Source organism: Maylandia zebra, linkage group LG23 (genome assembly GCF_041146795.1).
Source record: "Maylandia zebra isolate NMK-2024a linkage group LG23, Mzebra_GT3a, whole genome shotgun sequence".
Taxonomy (NCBI): Eukaryota; Metazoa; Chordata; class Actinopteri; order Cichliformes; family Cichlidae; genus Maylandia; species Maylandia zebra.
In genome coordinates this window covers 787,843-807,392 of record NC_135188.1, presented here as the reverse complement: position 1 = coordinate 807,392, position 19,550 = coordinate 787,843, and the positions used below count along the sequence as shown (strand labels likewise).

Here is a 19,550-nt window from a genome sequence, read left to right as displayed (position 1 = left end):
TAGGAAGTGTAAGCTGAGTGCTAACTGGTATGTAGCTAGTCTCCACTTCCATAAACTGCAGTGAATCTCTGTGATATTGCCCATCCAGCAGTCGCAGCTATCATGCATGTGTCATGAATTATTGAAGTGAATCAGTTGCCAGGAGCCTTATTTCATGAAGATGAGCTTCACCTGAAGTCATGGCTGATGGCAGCCTGCTGCAGCTGCTCATCTGGAGCTATGGTGCACAGCGTATGACGGCATAAATATGGAACAGAGGAAGGTTTACAGTAGCTGAAACCTCAAAAGGAAAAGCAAGAATTTCTATCTGACTTTATTCCCATTGAGCATTCAACACTGAATGCTGGGACTGTATCAGCAACTGGAGCTCTATTTCCCCACTCCATCAGGTCCATAGCCTCCATTCCTCAGTTATCCCCTGACTGTAAACAGCTAATCCCATTTAAGGTCAAAAGGGAACTGAGTCCATTCCAAGGTGAGAGGTGAGTACACTAAACCACCATATCAAGGAACTGCCACATCTTTCTTTGGATGCCTAACGTTAACCAGTGAGAACATGATCTTACTGTATGTACAATTTACCAAAAAATACATACTCATGTAGAAAACAAGCGCTTTTCGATGACACTGCAAAGCCCTTTGTAATCCAGTTTCCATTTATACTCAAAACCATTATGGTCTTCTAATTGTACATGTTTTTTCCCAAACTGTTCACCTCTGGCATTACTTGAAGGGGACGCTTAATAAAATCCAAATAATCAATACTGCTACAGTGACCTTGCCACAGACAGTAAAGTACACCGATAAAAGAGGAGGCACTGAGGGGTCAACGCTGTTTGAAGGCACTCACAGCTCGGTGGGCCAGTGAATGCAACCTGCTTTTATCGGCCACCAGACAACCAGATGCAGCAAACACAGACAGCTGGATTTGCATCCTAGACACCCTAACAATCAGCGGGCAGCCGTATCAAAGCGCTGCAGACCCCTTGATCTACTTTTTATGTTCAGCAAGAAAATGCGTTTACTGATACATATAAATAGTTCTCCATGTGATCATTTCTAGTGCGATTAATCTGGAGTAGCTCGGCGGACAAACAAGTGTGTGTTTGCATTTCTGTGTACGCTTCTGCTCATCTGAGGGAATATTTGAGAAACATAAATTATAAATCCCATGCCATGCACAAATAACCGTGGTAATGAAGCTGGCAGAACAACTGGATGCGGTACATATTTAAACAGGCTACTTGCTTTGTGGACATATCATCTGGGCATTAAAGATTCAGACGCAGTGATAGCCCAACGTTAGAGAAGACTGCAGGGTGAGTAGTTTAGAAATGGGAGCATTATCTAGTCAGCAGGGGCCGACGATGCACGCAAGAGACCCGAGCTGCCGGGACAAGACCGACGGGACGGCGAGTGTAAGATTTACTGTGAAGTTTCCACAATAGTTCTGCAAAAAGAACCCAAACTGTTACTGTTGCAGATTTAGAAGGTTAATGATATTCACGTGGAAAAATATAGAACAGCATATGTGATTATTTGTTGCCTTCAAGTTTCAGTCTTTGTCTCCAGAAAACATCTCAATGCTCTCACACTATAAACAGAATCAAACATCCTCGCAGTCACCACAGCGAAAGCCCTGGGTTGGCATTAACTGCAAAAAATTAGAAAGCAAGCTTTTAAAAGAGCTATAACTTCAGACGGCACTTTTTAATCTGTGCAGTTTGTATTTTTTCCTAACTAGTGCCTTTGTTTACCAGGTCGGATGCTTCTCTGCAACATTAGCCTTGCTTGATTCTTATCTTGTCTATGATTTCTAGCTGCAGTTGGAAATAAGGGTATAATTTACCACAGCACAGAATACAGCTAACACGAGGTATTTAATATTCCAGTACGTCATGGTTATCCAAGACCATTTGCTTAATCAAGAAACAAGATCCTTACTGCCAATAAACCATTAAAAGAGTGAGAGCTTATCTCCTACTCTACTTACAGCTGGATGTTGAAATGACTGGAAGAAGCTTCACCCGTTTATCTTCAGGACACAGTTAGAAGTTTGGACCTTTTAGTTAAAACGTTGACTTTATAAGTTATATTATGTGTCATGGTAAAAATATCACCCGATCCTCTGCAGGGCTTAAAAATGATTAACATACATTCATTCAAACATCAATGAGCTGATGCAGAGTCATAAAGCGTAGGCCCAAATTTTTTCACACACAAAACGAAAACAGAGTTTTATTACTATCATTATTATTATTATCGTAGTAGTACGAGAAACGAGGAAAACGTGCTTAGATCTGCGGATTTTGTGTTATAGTGATATTTGCCGGCTGGCAAAGAGCTTTCTTCTAAATATCAGCTTGTTTGATTACCTTAACTAACTCATTAATAATATTTTAAACAGTGCATTTACCAAAACCTCAGCGTGTTCCTGTCTGCTTAGGAACAGCGGCGCCTCAGAGGGAAACATGCTTGTTGGAGTGTAAACTGGTACAAAGCGTCTGCCGCTCTACATCGTTTGACATCATTTGTTTGCTCCATTAGCTTTGTGTCATTCTCCTCTGCAGCTCCGCGGCTCACTGCTAATGATTTGTCCTCCAAAAAGCAGATTAGGAGTTAGTGTGTTAGTTACATTATGTGTAAAATCAAAAGAAATCACATTTTTGCCTGAGATGACCGGACGATGCAAGTAGTTTTTAGCCGTTGGATTAAGAAGTCCAATATTTAGGTTTGTGATGCAGCAGAAAAAACGATTCTCTGAATTTCTAAAATAACACGTCCAGGAAATAGTGCCGTTTTTCTGGTTGCATTCAGGCCAAACCATCAACACCTCTAATAGACTTGTTTGCAAAACCACACTTTCCGATTGCAGGGTGACACTGTGTGAAGGTCGGGCCTCTCCGAAGCAAACAAAGCTGGATGATGACATCACTGCTGCACAGCAAAAACACACACGCATGACAAAGACTGACAAATAGTCAAGGAAGAGCTGCGATTGCTATTTGATCATGACAGGAGGGGCAGAGCTGTGTTGACTGATAGCATCTGTGGCCTGTTGCTATGTAGCAACTGGTCGCCTGGAAATTATTTCTAGAGTAATGAGTTACCGGCTGACGAGTACTTCAGTGGAGATCCGAATGTGTGATTGGATTTATAGGCAATGAGATGGTACGAACCTCGGATACAGGAGGAAAAATGCGGTTTTCGTCCTGGTCGCGGAACACTGGACCAGCTCTTTATCCTCTCGAGGATACTTGAGGGTGCATGGGAGTTTGCCCAACCAGTCTACATGTGTTTTGTGGACTTGGAGAAGGCATTCGACCGTGTCCCTCGGGGTGTCCTGTGGGAGGTGTTGCAGGAATATGGGGTGTCTGGCCCATTGCTACGGGCCATTCAATCCCTATACAACCGTTGCAAGAGCTTGGATCGCATTGCCGGCAATAAGTCGGACTCGTTCCCGGTGGGTGATGGGCTCCGCCAGGGCTGCCCTTTGTCTCCGGTTCTGTTCATAATTTTTATGGACAGGATTTCTAGGCGCAGCCAAGTGGCGGAGGGCTTTCACTCTGGTGGCCTCAGAATCTCATCTCTGATTTTTGCGGATGATGTGGTTCTGTTGGCTTCATCGGGTGAGGGCCTCCAGCTCGCACTGGAGCGGTTCGCAGCCGAGTGTGAAGCAGCGGGAATGAGGATCAGCACCTCCAAATCTGAGGCCATGGTTCTCAGCCGGAAAAGGGTGGAGAGCCCACTCCGGGTCGGGGATGAGTTCCTGCCACAAGTGGAGGAGTTCAAGTATCTCGGGGTCTTGTTCGCGAGTGATGGGAGAAGGGAGCCGGAGATCGACAGACGGATTGGGGCTGCAGCTGCAGTAATGCGGACGCTGCACACTCCGTCGTGGTGAAGAGGGAGCTGAGTGTAAAAGCGAAGCTCTCAATTTACCGGTCGATCTACGTCCCTACCCTCACCTATGGCCACGAGCTGTGGGTAGTGGCCGAAAGAACGAGATCGCGGATACAAGCGGCAGAAATGAGCTTCCTCCGAAGGGTGGCTGGCCTCTCCCTTAGAGATAGGGTGAGAAGTTCGGCCATCCGGGAGGGGCTCAGAGTAGAGCCGCTGCTGCTCCACATCGAAAGGAGCCAGCTGAGGTGGTTCGGGCATCTGACAAGGATGCCTCCTGGGCGCCTCCTGGGTGAGGTGTTCCAGGCATGTCCCACCGGGAGGAGGCGCCGGGGCAGACCCAGGACACGCTGGAGAGATTATATCTCTCGGCTGGCCTGGGAACGCCTTGGTATTCCCCCGGATAAGCTGGAGGAGGTGGCTGGGGAGAGGGAGGTCTGGGCCTCTTTGCTTAGGCTGCTGCCCCCGCGACCCGGCCCCGGACAAAGCGGATGAAAATGGATGGATGGATGGAGATGGTACACTGCAGGTACGCCTGACAGCAAGTGTCACTGTTTCCTCTAGCGTGAGAGATAAGTTCCTCCTGTACTGGTAATGAACCAGTTAAATAAAACCTTGGTCAGGCCCGTGTGTCCACAACAGGTTCAGCTGCACTAGTTGCCAGGAGCCTTATCTCAGCTTCGGTGTCACCAACTGTGACGTCAGCGAAACAGCTGTCACCAAACAAGTGATATATGGAGTATAATGGACATTTTAATTTTTAAGCACCACATTTCTCAGGTCAAAAATAGGTCGAGCCCTGCTAATAATGGGATCGTCAAATGTGCCAGCTGCATTTGATCTCGCCATCCATTCGCATTATTTCAGTCACTCCTTAATTTACAGAGATTCTGGAGGTCAATCCAATCCGACATATTTCCGTGAACTTCTGAGACTCAGTTTGGTGTTTATTTTATTAAAAGTCTGCATTGGAGCAGGCTGCGGTTTTATGAGAATAAAATCTATATAACACTTTTGTATAATTGCAAATCACCAAAAGCTCTCATGTTGCCCAGAATTTCATGCTCGGTGTTGAAACTGTGTTTCAATCCCAGTCAAATGCTTATCAAACCGAATCTGTTTAAGTCATTTGTCTCACCATCTGTGGTCCAGGTAAAGACTTAACTATGGTTTGGGGTGAATACATGAATTCAAATGACGCACTTCCAATATCCTTTTATACTTTTAATAGCTTTGTGGGCAATGATGGTCAAAAGAATATCAGAAATAATTATCATTGAGTATTTATGGCCATACGTTAAAGTTACAGCTGAACAAAAAAAAGAGTTTTTACCTGATGATGGTGTTAATTAATACCTGAATCATCAAGCTATATTCTCCACACTAAGTGGATAATTCCAAAAAGCTGTGACCAAAAACCGCCCCGCCGGTGACGCCCAATGAGTTAGAGGATCTGCATGGTGATTCAAATTTAGTCAGAGGGTCCAAAGCGGTTGGTCTGCTTAGAATGAGCCGAGATGTCTGTTGGCAAAAAGCAAAGCAGTGACGTCATGATTATACCAGAAATCAGTCAGTGTTCAAAAGACTTTGTTTGTTTTTGGGGGGTGAGATGCACCATGGTCGAATTCACCTGTGTGAACACTGAAGCATGTATATGTGTCACTGACATGAAACTTGGTTTACGCTTTTATTCCCACTTTCCAACATTCTCAGTCCGTACGTCTCATTAAAAAATCACAGCAGTACTGCTCAGTATTTATTGTAATTCTTCTTTAGCTGTGTTTTGTAGCTGGTAATTATCCAAAGCAGATAAAACAATTCATTTTCAATTTGACTGAAATAAGTGGCCAGCCAAAGAGCAGTAATTCCCTTCTTGTTAACTTTAATAATATTTTCACCATTTCTGTTAATCTAAACATAGATTTAAAGGCCAGCACGTGCACATGTGAGCACCATTATGAAATATATAACAATATGACTCCTCGATAAAACACTACAATCTGTGATCATATATCGATTTTTAAAAATAGGTCTGTGTACGTTTGGTAAACAATAAAGACCCAGGATGTAATAATCGTGCTTTCTTGACTTTAGACTAGATTTTTTTAATGTAGTGAAGCATGAAGAATAAGACAGGACTGATGTGTTGGTGTTGTTGCACAGCAAATTACAGTGAGAGCTTCTGAAAAGCAACAACTTACACCTTTATTAAAGGACAGTGTGTTAATAATTACAGATGTGTTTGGTTTGATGTCCACACAAGCCTCTGCTGCCCTCAAAAGATCCTGGGCCGTTTCACAAAGACAGTTAATTCCAGTTCTTTTGGGTGATGTTCAGATACAGCAGAGCTTCAACAACATTTCCAGGGAAACAGGATGTAATGATTAGACCGTGCTCAGCGCCTCCAATCACGGGAGTTTCCAGGGTTTTTAAAATTTGCTGACATGAAGGGGATCAGGAGAAAGGTGGGAGGGGAGGCAAAAATCAGAACTAAAATTAAACTACAAAGTACACTATTTGCACCTAAAATATAGTGGAAATGTGGCATTACATAGAAATACTTTACGTTCAATACGTGAGTAAATGCACTAACTTGTTACTCTGTTCCTATACATCAGGGGTGTCAAACATAAGGCCCTGGGGCCAGAATTGGCCTGGCAAAGACTCCAACCGGATGGCACTGGAAAACTTTATGTTCATAAGTTTTATAACATTTCCCACTGATAAAGATCTCCCCCATGGCTTCTGATATTACACTGAAATAATTATTTAAACATTCATAGACTAACGCAAAGGACCGTTTCTTTGGCCCATCCCACTTAAGATCAAAGTGGGCTGTACGTGGTCCGTGCTATAAAATCATTTTGACATCCATGCTGTACGTGCTCTCATTCATTGGGTATTGTAAGATTAACAGTACTTTACTTTTTGCCTCCAAATGTGAGGACACATTAGAGCTGTGGCCTTCAGGTTGTTAGTGCTCATGCAGCGGCAACCCCTGAACCAGATGGTGTACACCAGGGGTAAAAAGAGCCATCAGGCTGTAGAGGAGTCTTTTTCACTCGGTCAGCTTGTGGGACTCTGCAGGCAGCTGACCAGCAGGCCAAGCGGGCTGTGGCTTCAATGGTTGTCAAAGCAAAAACTCAGGCGTGGGAGGAGTTCAGCGAGGTCGTAGAGCTACGCTTTGGGTCAGCCTTGAAGAGATTCCAGCAGACTGTCAGACAACTCAGGAGGGGGAAGCAGCTTTCAGCCCACACGATGTACAGTGGGGATATTGTTCTGCTTATCTCAACTGAGAATATAGTCAGGGGGTGGAAGGAATAATTTAAGAATCCCTCTGCCTTTTACATAAATTATCTCTTGACAGGCAGATACACAAAAAGATGGGCATGCTTTACTGCTTTGATATGTGACTCGATTACTTCGCTAAGGTTTCTCAAGCTGCATCTTGAAGCAAAGCATGTCTTTGAGGGCTCTGCTCAGCTATATGTTCAGTGTGAGTGCTTATATCACCAGATGTCCAGATGGTGGTGCACTCCACATCAGTAATCCTTTGCTACACGTCTGCAAAGTAAGGTAAAGTATTGATTAAACTGCTAAAAAAATATATCCCTGTGTATCAAAACTAAATGTTAGGAATTGTTTTCCAAAATAATCCTTTCATCCATCCCAATAGCTTCGGTGTAAATGTGTGGCTCACTGGATATACGAAGAAGTCTCCTTCACTCTCAGTCTGCACCCAACAAGCTGTGTGACTCCACTGAGGGGGACACAGTACCAGCTGACACTGGCAAAGTGTGTTTACTTTGCAGGAAAGGAAGAATAGAGGAAAATGTTTTGCTATTAGGTGCAGAACACAAAGCGGCCCTGCTCCAGCTGGTCAGAGAAGACAAAAGGTCAAAAATCCTTCCAGAGTGTCGAGGTGCTATCAGCAAATTGAAAAAGAAATTAACTAAATTTTCACCAGAAGCTGAACTTCTGGATGAAGTGTTGTTGAAATTCTCATAATACATAACTCCCACCCCCACCAAGACATTGTAGACCTACATATGTTTTCATGTAGGTATGAAAACAGGCAAAGTTGCCATTGCCCCGTTAGATCTAATCTGAATCCGTGTTTTTGTTTGTTTGTTTGTTTGTTTGTTTGTTTGTTTGTTTGTTTGTTTGTTTGTTTGTTTGTTTGTCATTGATACACTAATCTGGAGCTGTTCCGCTCCCAGTGAGCTATTTTAGAATAAAATAAAAGCTTGCTGTGTATTTGATATTCTGTTATTCAGTAGAAAACATCTGCATACATGCGTGTGTACGTGTGAGATTAAAACACGCGCACTGACAGTAATGTGGGCTATACTTTAAACATATAGATCTCCTACGTTGCTAAGAAACCACATGTCTCCATTGTTTTTGATCACTGAATTGTGGCTTCCACTAATTAAAACGAGTGAAAACGGCAACTAATTGGTTCATCGCACGCAGATGTCACGCTCTGTAGACGCTGTTTCCTCTGCGTGTTTTAACCGTGTCATTCAGCTGCTTTCTCAGCGGGAGGCTTATAAAAGCTTATAAAACGTTTTTAAAATCAATTTGCTCATGACAAAATCCTTCTGCTATAAATTCTTCTTCTACGCCTGTGAACTTTTGAAATTTCCTGAACACGATCTTGAGAGCGAGCGAGCGAGAGCTGTGCACGTCATCACTGGGGGAGGCACCAGAGGGCTGGGTTAGAGGGAGTAGTCGGGAAGCAGGAGAGAGGAGCGCGCTATAAGAAGAGAGAGCCCAGCAGGAGCGTCAAAACATAAGCAAGACCGAAAGGAAAACGCCAGCGCGCTCAGAATGAAGACTTGAATCTCGAGAGAATTTTATTTTTGTTTGTTTGTGTTTTTCATGTAAGGACTATTTCAGGAATCTGCAAGTATTAAAAAACCAGGAAAGAAAAGAAAGTGCCGTCCGGCGTCGCTCTCCGTGTGTGTCAGCGCGCTGAGGTATCCTGGATGAGCGCAAAGTGTCAGCTTCAGCACCCGAGGAGAGGACAGCTCCGCTCTGTCTGCTCCTTTTTGGACCTCCAGTCCAAAAACTCTCCTTCGGCTTCTGATGTCCACACTTGGAGTTTGACACTGTGCGCCCCATACAAGCCGGGAAGAAGTGTAAAAGGAAGATCCAGTGACGGAGAGAGCCGCGACCGACTGTGTGCTCAATATGTACCAGGGGCATTTACAGGTAAGGAGGCAGGATGTGCACGTCTCAATTAAGATGGAAAACGAAATGTTGCAGTTGTGATGGAACAAATGAACAAGATTTGGATGCATTTGTAGTTCATGTTAAGAGCTTTTCTGTTTTGTTTTGTTTTTTTCATTCCTTGTGGGTTTAGTAATCTCGAGGCACTGCTGTTTCGATGTTGACGCCGTATTTACCTGAGAGACGTGTGCTGATGCGGGCCCTTCAAGTTTTGGGGGGGAAATTTGCTCAAAGAGGCTGTTAATACGTGAATTTAGTCCAGCACTCGAGTCTGCTACAGCCTTCATTAGCTGCGGTAATCACCGGGGAGACGGAGGGAGTGAAGGGCACTGTGGCGCGCCAACTGCAAGTGCAGGTGCGTGCCAAAGGTAAACAGGAGGCAAACCTCGTCTGTTTAACCAGGCAGCCCGTGACATCGCAACAAATCACTCGCGTGACGTCACGCAATTTGACGTCAATTTTCAGTCAGCTCTTAATAAGAGCCTGAAACTCATCTGAGACGTTAAAACGAGGCGAGCTGACGACGATCAGCTTTCTGACTTCAGCAGAGACCGGAGGGTTACAGTGAGCAGCTTCCAACAGCTGCATGTGTGGCGTGCGGTACAATCACACGCTGTCACATAAACAGTAACCCCCTCCTCTGCGGTTAATGTTAGCCTCTGCTTTGCTTTATAAACATGGAGTGAAATTTACACGGCTGCTTGACAAAGATACATTCGTTTCCAGACAGCTGATTATGTAATAAAAGACCAGCAGTCCTGAGTCAGTACTCGGGAGCTTTGAAGACCAACATTTAATATTTCATGATATATTACTCAAGCAGCGGTATTCATTGAAAATGCCAACAGTTCTTGCCTGGATGACCACGGACGTGTTTGTTATGGGAGGGTCAGCGGAAAACCTCAGAAACTGGATGATTTTTTAAAAAGGAGAAAATCACGTGCTTTGAATCAAAGTTTTCTCTGTTACATTCATGTTTCAGTTGTCAGACACTTTCTGTGTTTTTCATCACATGCACGCAAGTCATTACACTCTGTGCCATGTTTAGATCACAGCTGTAACAAAACACTGTGCTTTCTAAGAGATTATACGGAAGTTATTTAGCAGCAGTGAGTAATGGGAATATTTTTGCTTTGACATCCGCTTGTGTAAGGGATACATTTATTTTTCCATCCCTTTCTCCTTGAAGTAAAGTGTTTGCTTCTGGGAGAGCATATGAAATCTGAGCTATCTAAATCGGTAACACTATCAGACTCTTGTCGGAGAGACACTGGAACTGATAGCATGGCTTCTTTGGGCATAAAGGAGGACTGTTTTTCCTCGAAGAGAAGAGGCTAATATGCACATTTGTCAGCGCTTTTTTGCAGAAATTAATCAACGTGGAACACTTTTAGAGTTGTTCGCTCTTCATAACGGTTTAAATTGTATCACACACAGTCAGTAAAACATGAAGTGCACGTCCGTTATGTTTGCATTTTCATTTTTGCATCAAGCATTTCACAGGCCTAATGTGACCTCCAAATTTATGCTGGAGGTGGAAATCACTGGGCGTAATGGGTCGCCGGAATTTCAAGTGAAGCTCACACTGCACACACTTTGTGATGCATTACTGGGATAGGAAATCCGTCAGTCAGAGCTATCAGATTTCCTATCCCAAAGTAGCTACACTTGTAAGTTCTCCTTTATTACACAATTGTCAGTCAGCACGATTTGTCAGCTTATGAATGTTGCAGCTCAGGAGGCAGCTGGCTGGGGAGCGAGATAAGAATGTCCAGTTTCCATCTTACCATTTCTTATTTGATAACCTTCTCCTTTCCCTGCGACCTGGATAAGCGGAGCATGTGCGGGCCAGTGTGCAGTTTAATCCAAGGCTTTCTGTATTTCCATAAACACATTTTGCATAAGTGCAGGGGATATTCACACAATGAAACATTATTGGATGAATCAAATATTTTGGCCTGTGCATGGTCTCATGATTGATGCCAAGTGTTGGTTGGCTGTTGAGGATTGTGGTCTGCAGAGAGCTGCTGGCAGAAATACAATGCTGGACTTGTGTCTGCTATTTTTTTCCAGTTATTCTTTTTCCCCTAAATGAACCCTAAACACATGGGTAATGATAACACCCAGCATCCAGGCAGTTACAAATGTGTGTTTGCGTGTTATGGTATAAAACGTGACATCGAGAAACGTTTTACCTTTAAGAGAAGGGTAAACCAAAGGTGTGTAACAGCTGCTCATCTTTATCAAAAAGCTACAAAACATACTGTTTCTGTTACTTCCCTGCATATTTCACTTGTATACAGTAGTACATTTATTAAAGTTTAAGATTTAGTACACCCATTCTTCATCAAACTACATGAGAACATTTCAATTTGTACACTGCAATCGCTGAATTGGCTTTAGCTGCTTTGGTATTCGTGTTTACAGTATATCTAATTAGTGCGTGTACTGTGTGTATAAAACATACTGGCTTAATGGAAGCGACGCTCCAAGGCCTTTAGATGTTTGCTCTGTTAAGCGCAACATGATTACGTAATTTGATTACCATTTTTCAAGGCCCTCGGGGAGCATCTCAGATGGATGCTTTCGCTGATCAGAAGTAGATCAAGTCTCTTAAGATCACAGTCATTCACATCAATATTGTATTAGACGTGTACTAGATTTACTCATACAGTTTGCTGTCTTGGGTGAAAGCTTCTTAGTTTGCATTTCATTTCCTTGTCTTTTATTTGTCACAGCATGGCGCATATCTTTGTATTTTTGGGTTCTTCTCAGTGCAATCAGCCAAAAGCTTTTCTCAGAGCTATATTCATGTATTCAAATGCAAAGAGTATTTAGAGTATTTAAAAGTAGAATGGGAGGCAGAGCCTTCAGTTTTCAGGCCCCTCTTCTGTGGAACCAGCTTCCAGTTTGGATTCAGGAGACAGACACTATCTCTACTTTCAAGATTAGGCTTCAAACTTTCCTTTTTGCTAAAGCATATAGTTAGGGCTGGACCAGGTGACCCTGAATCCTCCCTTAGTTATGCTGCAATAGCTGCTGGGGTTTCCCATGATGCATTGAGTTTTTCCTTTCCAGTCACCATAGACCACAGACCTCTGCACTGAATCACACTTGTTATCAATCTCTGTCTCTCTTCCACAGCATGTCTTTATCCCGTCTTCCTTCTCTCACCCCATCCCTAGCTTTCTTCCTGTTAAAAGGGAGTTTTTCCTTCCCACTGTCGCCAAAGTCCTTGCTCATAGGGGGTCATATGATTGTTGGGTTTATTGTAGGGTCTACCTTACAATATAAAGCACCTTGAGGCGACTGTTGTTGTGATTTGGCGCTTTTTAAATAAAATTTAATTGAGTAAAAATAAATTGTGGTAATCGGATGACCTGTATATCCTATTAAACACAAATATTAGAATATTCAAATATAACTACTCTGAAAATTTAAACAATGCTTAGTGGATAAAACCTTTTGGAGAACTTAAAAATATTAATGAATCAACAGATTCAGAAAAAACAAGGGAGCATACAAGAGCGTCAGGGTATCACAACCCAGCAAGAGAACGTATGCAAGCATGCATGTAACATCCTGAAACACCCTTTCATCGGTCGGAGCTGTGCAATCAATCAGGCTGTACTTCATGTATGTTAAACTCTTAATGTTGTTGTTGTAAGGTTTTTATCAGCGCCTCTCCCACAGCTGTGGCGGTCAGCTTGAGGGACAGCAGAGGACTCCCGGAAGCTTTTTCCACTATTTTAAAGTCTCCTTGATTTAATGAACCATGGTCTTGATTAAGAGCCATTTAATAGGCCTGACTATTTCAGGAGCCAGGATAATGAGTGAAATCAGGTGGCATCCGGCTGGAACAAAAGCTCCACAGACAGTACTGCTCTCCTTGTTGAAAATATGTAGCGGGGCTTGAAACCTGTAGACGTCCTAACTACTGTAACACTTACAAACCGTTACATTATGGATGTTCAGGAGATTAGCAGCCCCTCAAACCCTGAACATTTATTATTCACCATTTATTTTTTCTTAAGAGTCTCAGTGGTTGTTAAAATCATGGTCTCTCTCACTGTCTGATGGTATCAGGGCATTCTAACTTTTCAATATATATGAGACTACTGTCTTATAAGGTGGCGAAGTTGGCCATTCAGGAGAGACACAGAGTAGAGTCGTTCGTAGGGACTGAGATGAGATGTTTTGGCTTCTGGATTTCTACTAGCTAAGGTGTTGATGGTATGTCTGCCTGGAAGGAGAACCCAAGGCAGACTCAGGACATGCTCGGGATTATATCTTTTGTCTGGCATGGGAATGCCTGGGTGTCCCAGATGACTTAGAGAAGGTAGGTGGGGAGAGGGAGGTCCGGGCATGTCTGCTTTAAATGTTTCCCCTGCAACCTGGACTCATAGGAGTGGCAGAAGATGAACGGATAGATGGATGGAGACACTGGGGTCTGAACTTGCGTTTAAACTTCCCTTATTTTTACTTCCACTTATCAAAACATCAAAACCAACTGCAGTATCTTGTCTATGTACTCCTCGTGTCCCCAGAACATCTCTGATTTTTCAGGGCTTAGAGACAGGTCCTCCAGGGACAGCAGATTTTTGGGTCCTGTTTGTTGCTGGGTAGGGACTTCATGAATCCACTTGTGCTAGTGCAAATGGTTTATTGGATTGGTATATGCAGAAATTGGAGGCTGAGTGGTGTCCTCGAGCTGTTCCTGAGCAGTGTTTGCAGCGTAGTGGGGTGCACTGTCTTTCTTGGGGACACAGCTGCTGTTAGGCCAGTGCCATCGCCACCATGTTTTTTTCTTTGCATGTATTGGGTAAAAAGGTTCATTTAAGTGGTGCTACGGGCCTTACGGACTAATTTACATACATTTAGATAGAAGTACTGCTTTGAAGCATTGTCCTGCTGCATATTCTGTGAAGTCATGCACAGCTGTTCTGTGCCATGAACACTAGTTTAACATTTGTGGTATTTAAAGTATGGCTCGTCTGTGAAGCACTTTGTTGTACCTGTGACTTTTAAATGTGCTATAGAAATAAAATTGAAATTGAAATTGAATTAAAAATATAAAAAATACACATTTTCCAAACCAGAGAATTGCTGACTCGCGCCAAATATGTCTTTATACAGAGAGGAAAAAAATGTCTAATTAACCACAAGATAAACAACCTGAAAGATTTGCCTTCTGCCGCTGCTTTCTAAGGTAGCCTACGTAGCCGACATCCAGCCTTCAGTCACTGGGCTTTTCTACTTCCCCTGTTTGGGTAGTTAAGGCTGAATAGAGACCCTGAGCAGCTTGTGGAGCTTGTAAAGCGGACTAGACGGAGACTAAGAGGGATTCAAGCATTCATCAGCAGCTGTTGCCCTATAAGCAGATTGAGGAAAAAAGGGATTGTTCTTCTTGCCACGGAGAATGGGAATTTTGTCATGGCTGTGTGCAGGCAGGCAGGGAGAGAGGACCCAAAATGCAGGACTCACAAACGCAGGAACTAAAGGGTGAACCTTAAGCAGATTTATTGATGTGCACAAACTGAACAGAACTGAACTGCGAATACAAAACTAAACTAGCAAGCAGGCAGGTCGGCAAACTGAACACACAGGGGAGGTATGAAGGTACGACGCGACAGCGAGCAGGGGAAGACGCTAAATACAAGAGGTGAACAGAGCTAAGAGGAAACAGCTGGGAGACACGGCTGACGCTGATTACACTGACGAGACAGGGAGAGCACAAAGCTGAACGCACAGACATAAGGCACAGACCTACAAAGTAAAACAGGAAGTACACGACAGACAGAGAGATCCAGACGAGACACAGAACTTAACAGACACAGAAAGCAGATAAAATAACACCGTGGACAGACAGAAGGAAGAGACAGAGACCGGGAGACCAAATAACAAAACCTAAAAACAAGAACTCAGGAAGTGCTACCAAAACTAGGAAGCTGAAATACTAGGACAGAACCAAAACAGACAGTCATACTTTGTAATAAAATCAAAAGGAAAAGTACAAAAGCAAAAACACTGGGTCACTGGCCCAGGACCGTGACAAATTTTGTTATTCACTGTCATCTGTCCTTTCTTTGAACACCCGCCCATTCATGAAACAGAATAATCAAAAAAGGAGGAAAAAAGGACATTAAGTCCAGATGTGGGTGTGAATGATGTGACAAGAGGTTGGGCTGAGGAGAGCGGACGGAGGAGAAAAAGGGTCATGATGCAGTCATGTCACATTGTACTGAATATTCATCTCTTTCCTGTTAAATCCAGGCTCCAGTCTGTCCTTTGGAATCACAGTTTCCTGAATAACCACCTGCTCTCTGACTGGGATGACTTGGAGGATTCATATCTTCCTGGACCTTAGTCATTCATAAGGGCACAATTCATTAGTGCCCAGCTTTAACATAAGGAAGCTGTGGTATATGTGCAGTATGTTTATATCATTCACACCTTAAGAGTACATTTCTATAGACCGTGGCTCAAAATGTGCACTGCTCAGCGTTTTGAGGACTCTTTTAAAACCGCTGGACTCGGTTGCTATTATACAGTTTTTTGCAGACAGGAGCTTCTCTACACCAAAGCAGTGCAGCAGCTCACAGAGTAGCAGAGCAATTAGGCTGACTGTCTTAGCTAGTGACACACACAAAATCGCCCTCACCAAATGTTAGCACAACTTTGCAAGCTTTCTCAAACGGGAAGCCTGTAACCGAGAGAGGATGCAATCGACGTAAGGAACCCGGCTTCACGGCTTCACAGCTCTACACCATCATCTCTGTTCGCTGATTTCCTCCGGGTGTCTTTCTGCCTCAAGTCTGTTAACACGGCAGCCCTCCCAACCCCACGCCGAGAGTCCCCTGAGCTACTGTACAGAGCCACATTTTTCCTCCCACAAAAGTAGGACAAGCCTCAGCATCTTTGTCACTGGAAGCGGAGGGGCTGTGCAGAAGAACGGGTAGCCCATCCATCTCTTTCACCCGACCCATTCATAACAGCCATTCTCCAACTGGGAATTAATTTGCTCCAGAAACCAGACATACGAGGGCCTGAGTGCGGAGAGCGCATGTGTTTGGGCCTCCAGGGATATATAGGAGGTGTCATGGATGAGAGCTGTTGGTAAACAAATACGCAGGTTCACTGTGCCAGATGTGAGCATCACCTCCACGGGGCTTCCCGCTGATAAGTTAGTTTGGCCCCTCCTCTGTAAATTCACCAGATAGATTTACTGCATGCATGTATAGCGCTTTATCTACTGCCACTGGTCTAAATATATTAACATATATCATTTTCAAAAGACATTTCTTTCAGCAATTTATTGTCAATAATAATTTTGAAAAATGGCTCTGAGAGTTTACCAGAGACAAAAGTGAAGACTTTAAAACTGATAGTTTCACCTACATGAAGCAGTCAAGAGGTAGAAATGTGTATTTAAGATCTTTAGTAGTGCAAAATGTGCCAGTCTTCAGAAACGTAGTTCTCGTCCAGATTTAGTTCAGCTCGTGTGAACACATGATTAGCTGCTTTTGGTTGCCCAGCCTGTCACTTCAACTCAAACTAAGGCCCCAACTCTGCATCCTGTTTTTGCTCTGAGTTTATTTCTGCCATTTTGGGGCTTCTTTCGAGATTTTGGTCTGTTCTTCATTAGCCGTGTGTTTTGGTAACAAAAGAAATGACGCTTTCATGCAGTGAGCATTGTCCTAATTGTATCCCAACCACTCGCCTCTTTACTTTGTTTATGTAAATGACAAAAGTGATCCCACCGGTGTAATTTGAGCTCAGATCTTTCAGTCACTTTGGTAATGGATGGACAGGCAAGCTTGAAAGTGCCAACATTAAAGGAAAGATGCGACATGTAAGCGTTAGCGCCGCACGGACATGATTTGACTGGCCAAACTGGTTCTTCTGTGCTTGAAACATTATCACAGCTTAATAAAGTGACGTAACGCCGTTTCTAACAAAATCAGTTTCAAATTCATTTATTTGTTTCCCGCAGCCTAATATCTCCCATTTATGGGATACAAGTAACTTTTTAACGTCTCGTGAGTAGAAACAGACGGCGAGAGAGAGAGAGGGGCCACAGGAAACTGCAAATAGTCGGGTCTATCCGAAGGTTGTTGCTCCATGGGGAACGCTTGAAATCCCGCTCTCAAATTCACCGTCCCTGCTGTTTTAATGTGAGAATCTGTTTTTGTGCCCCGAGCAAGAGATACTCATCTTTTGATTTGCTGACTCCCAGCTTCCTGCCTTCTGTATTTGAACCTAGACTAGCAACTTCACCATCAGTGCTCAGCCTTATACAATGGCTCTTCCTCTGTGAACCAGTAATCTTGTCAGATAATTGCAGGAGAACACTCCACATAAACCAAGGTCTGCAAATTATCACATCAATTAGTATGTACCCACAAACACCAATTACATCCCTCTCATGATCACCACTAATGACAATTTGAGCACTCTGTCGCAGCCCTGTACTTACAACCAAGTGCTACCCAGCAGTTTACAGCTGTGAGAAGCAAGCTGTTTGTAGAGACGCCAAAATAATGAAACTCTGAACTAAAGCTGCTCTAATTTCCTTTAATTTTAAGAAGCTTTTGCCACATGAAACACTAATTTGTCAAAGCTCTCCTGTGTAAGGCTGTAGTGAAAAAGGAGCCTTTGATGTTATTTGTAAATGCGGAGTGAAGGATGAAGTGTGGAGGATAATGATACTGTAGCTGAAAAATGTGTCAATTAAACACTTTGTGCAAAGATATGCTGCAGAAATTGTGAGTATGAGATTTGTTTAGGCTTTCTTGATGGATGGATTTACAGCAGCGCCCCTCTACTATTGTTCACTGAGCTACTTCCAGTGGAGTTCACCTACTCTATGAGTTTCTGTGCAAGTCTGTCTGTTGGAAGCAAGCGAGCAAGGAATTGCCTTGCATTTCTATAAATACCTGTGAGACACACAGTTAATGAATTCCCTGGCAGAAGTTCAGAGTTGGGTTACAGAGCAGAGCTTAAAGAGGAGCTGGGTGTACAGCTGGGATGCATGTATGTGCAAGTGTGCGCCAGCTGAGAGGGCTAAAGGCAGGAAAGCATCGCAGCAGAGCAGGACTAACTTCTCACCTGGGGCAGTCCCACATGCCACTCTCCATATGCAAATCATCTCACTCTTGTGCATGTGCAGGTACAAGCTAAGAATATGTGTATATATTTCTCCAAATGCACATGTGGTACCTGCATGCAGTTGTCTGCATGGATGCATCCATATGCCCTTGAGCATGCATGTTCACACAAGTGTAGATAATGAGGCAAGGCACGTTTGTGTGATTCATATTCCTCCACATGACAGGAGCTGCAGCGTGCCAGAGAGGAGGTCAAAAGACCCCGCTCGCATGGCATCTCCCCACACATGCATGGAATGAACAATGCTGTTTGGCAGCTAAATGGGTGATGCTATATTAATACTATCTACACAAAACTAGAGATGGACCGATCCGATATTAAGTATCGGTATTGGTCCGATACTGACCTAAATTACTGGATCGGATATCGGAGAAAAATAAAAAATGTAATCCGATCCATTAAATATCACGAAAGCACCTCACAAAACTTGCAACGCGCCGTAACTCGCCTCAGAACGTTAGCACTCGGAGCAGTATGCATCACGTGATAGAGCGGCTGTGGCATGCGGGACCTGTCGGTGGTCTGGATAGCATGTGGAGCTTCGCTAGCAACCCGGCATTTCATCTCCGATAAAGTTATCCCGAGAGAAGTAAAGCAAGTGTGTAAGTCCATCTCTGAATGTTTGTAAAGCATTCCTGCGTTAAGCTTAACGAGCGACTGCCTCTCGCTCTCCGGCTGCTACTTCAATCATGAAACTGCTTAATGATCAGCTGATCGGCTTTTCTGTCGCGAGTCCGTGACTCTAGTTTGCTTTTGGCCCACTTTGCACCAGAAAGAGGAAACCAGCGGCTGAACAACAGCAGCACGTTTAAGCTTGATCAGCTGTTGTTAGAATGTATTTAATATTACTTTCTACTCCAGGATCTTTTTCTACAGCTGACGCTGGTAACTGTGCAGGGGCGGATCTAGCAAAGTTTAGCCAGGGGGGCCGATAGGGCATGAACAGGGAAAAGGGGGCACAAAGACATACTTTTCTTTCTTATTCTCATTTAAAATGTCTAGCTTTTAATAAATAATTATCTGACACCCAAAGTTTTAATTTGATGTAAAATGAATAGAAGTCCATTACTGTATATAGTAACTATTAAGTCTAATATATATACCCTAGTAAGCTATAGTACTTTTTCCTTTGGGAAGGTACCATCTGTGCAGTCTGCAATTTTGTTGAAGAAAGATGTTGAATCTATTTAATATTTCTTGAAAAATAATTGATTTCTGTGCATTTTTTTTCACACTGCATCAAATTAAGG

General features: G+C 43.4%; 1 protein-coding gene across 5 annotated transcripts in view; it reads left to right on the top strand.

Moving 5' to 3' along the window:
- The first annotated feature begins 8,677 nt into the window (after nt 1–8,677).
- Nucleotides 8,678–19,550, top strand: part of pex5la (peroxisomal biogenesis factor 5-like a) — a 120,230-nt gene continuing 109,357 nt past the window's right edge. For all 5 annotated transcript variants that reach the window (XM_004570229.4, XM_004570227.4, XM_076880674.1 and 2 more), the window contains exon 1: nt 8,678–9,114. In XM_004570229.4, the coding sequence (XP_004570286.1) occupies nt 9,094–9,114 (21 nt within the window). In that variant the 5' untranslated portion in view covers nt 8,678–9,093. The remainder of the gene's footprint in view (nt 9,115–19,550) is intronic.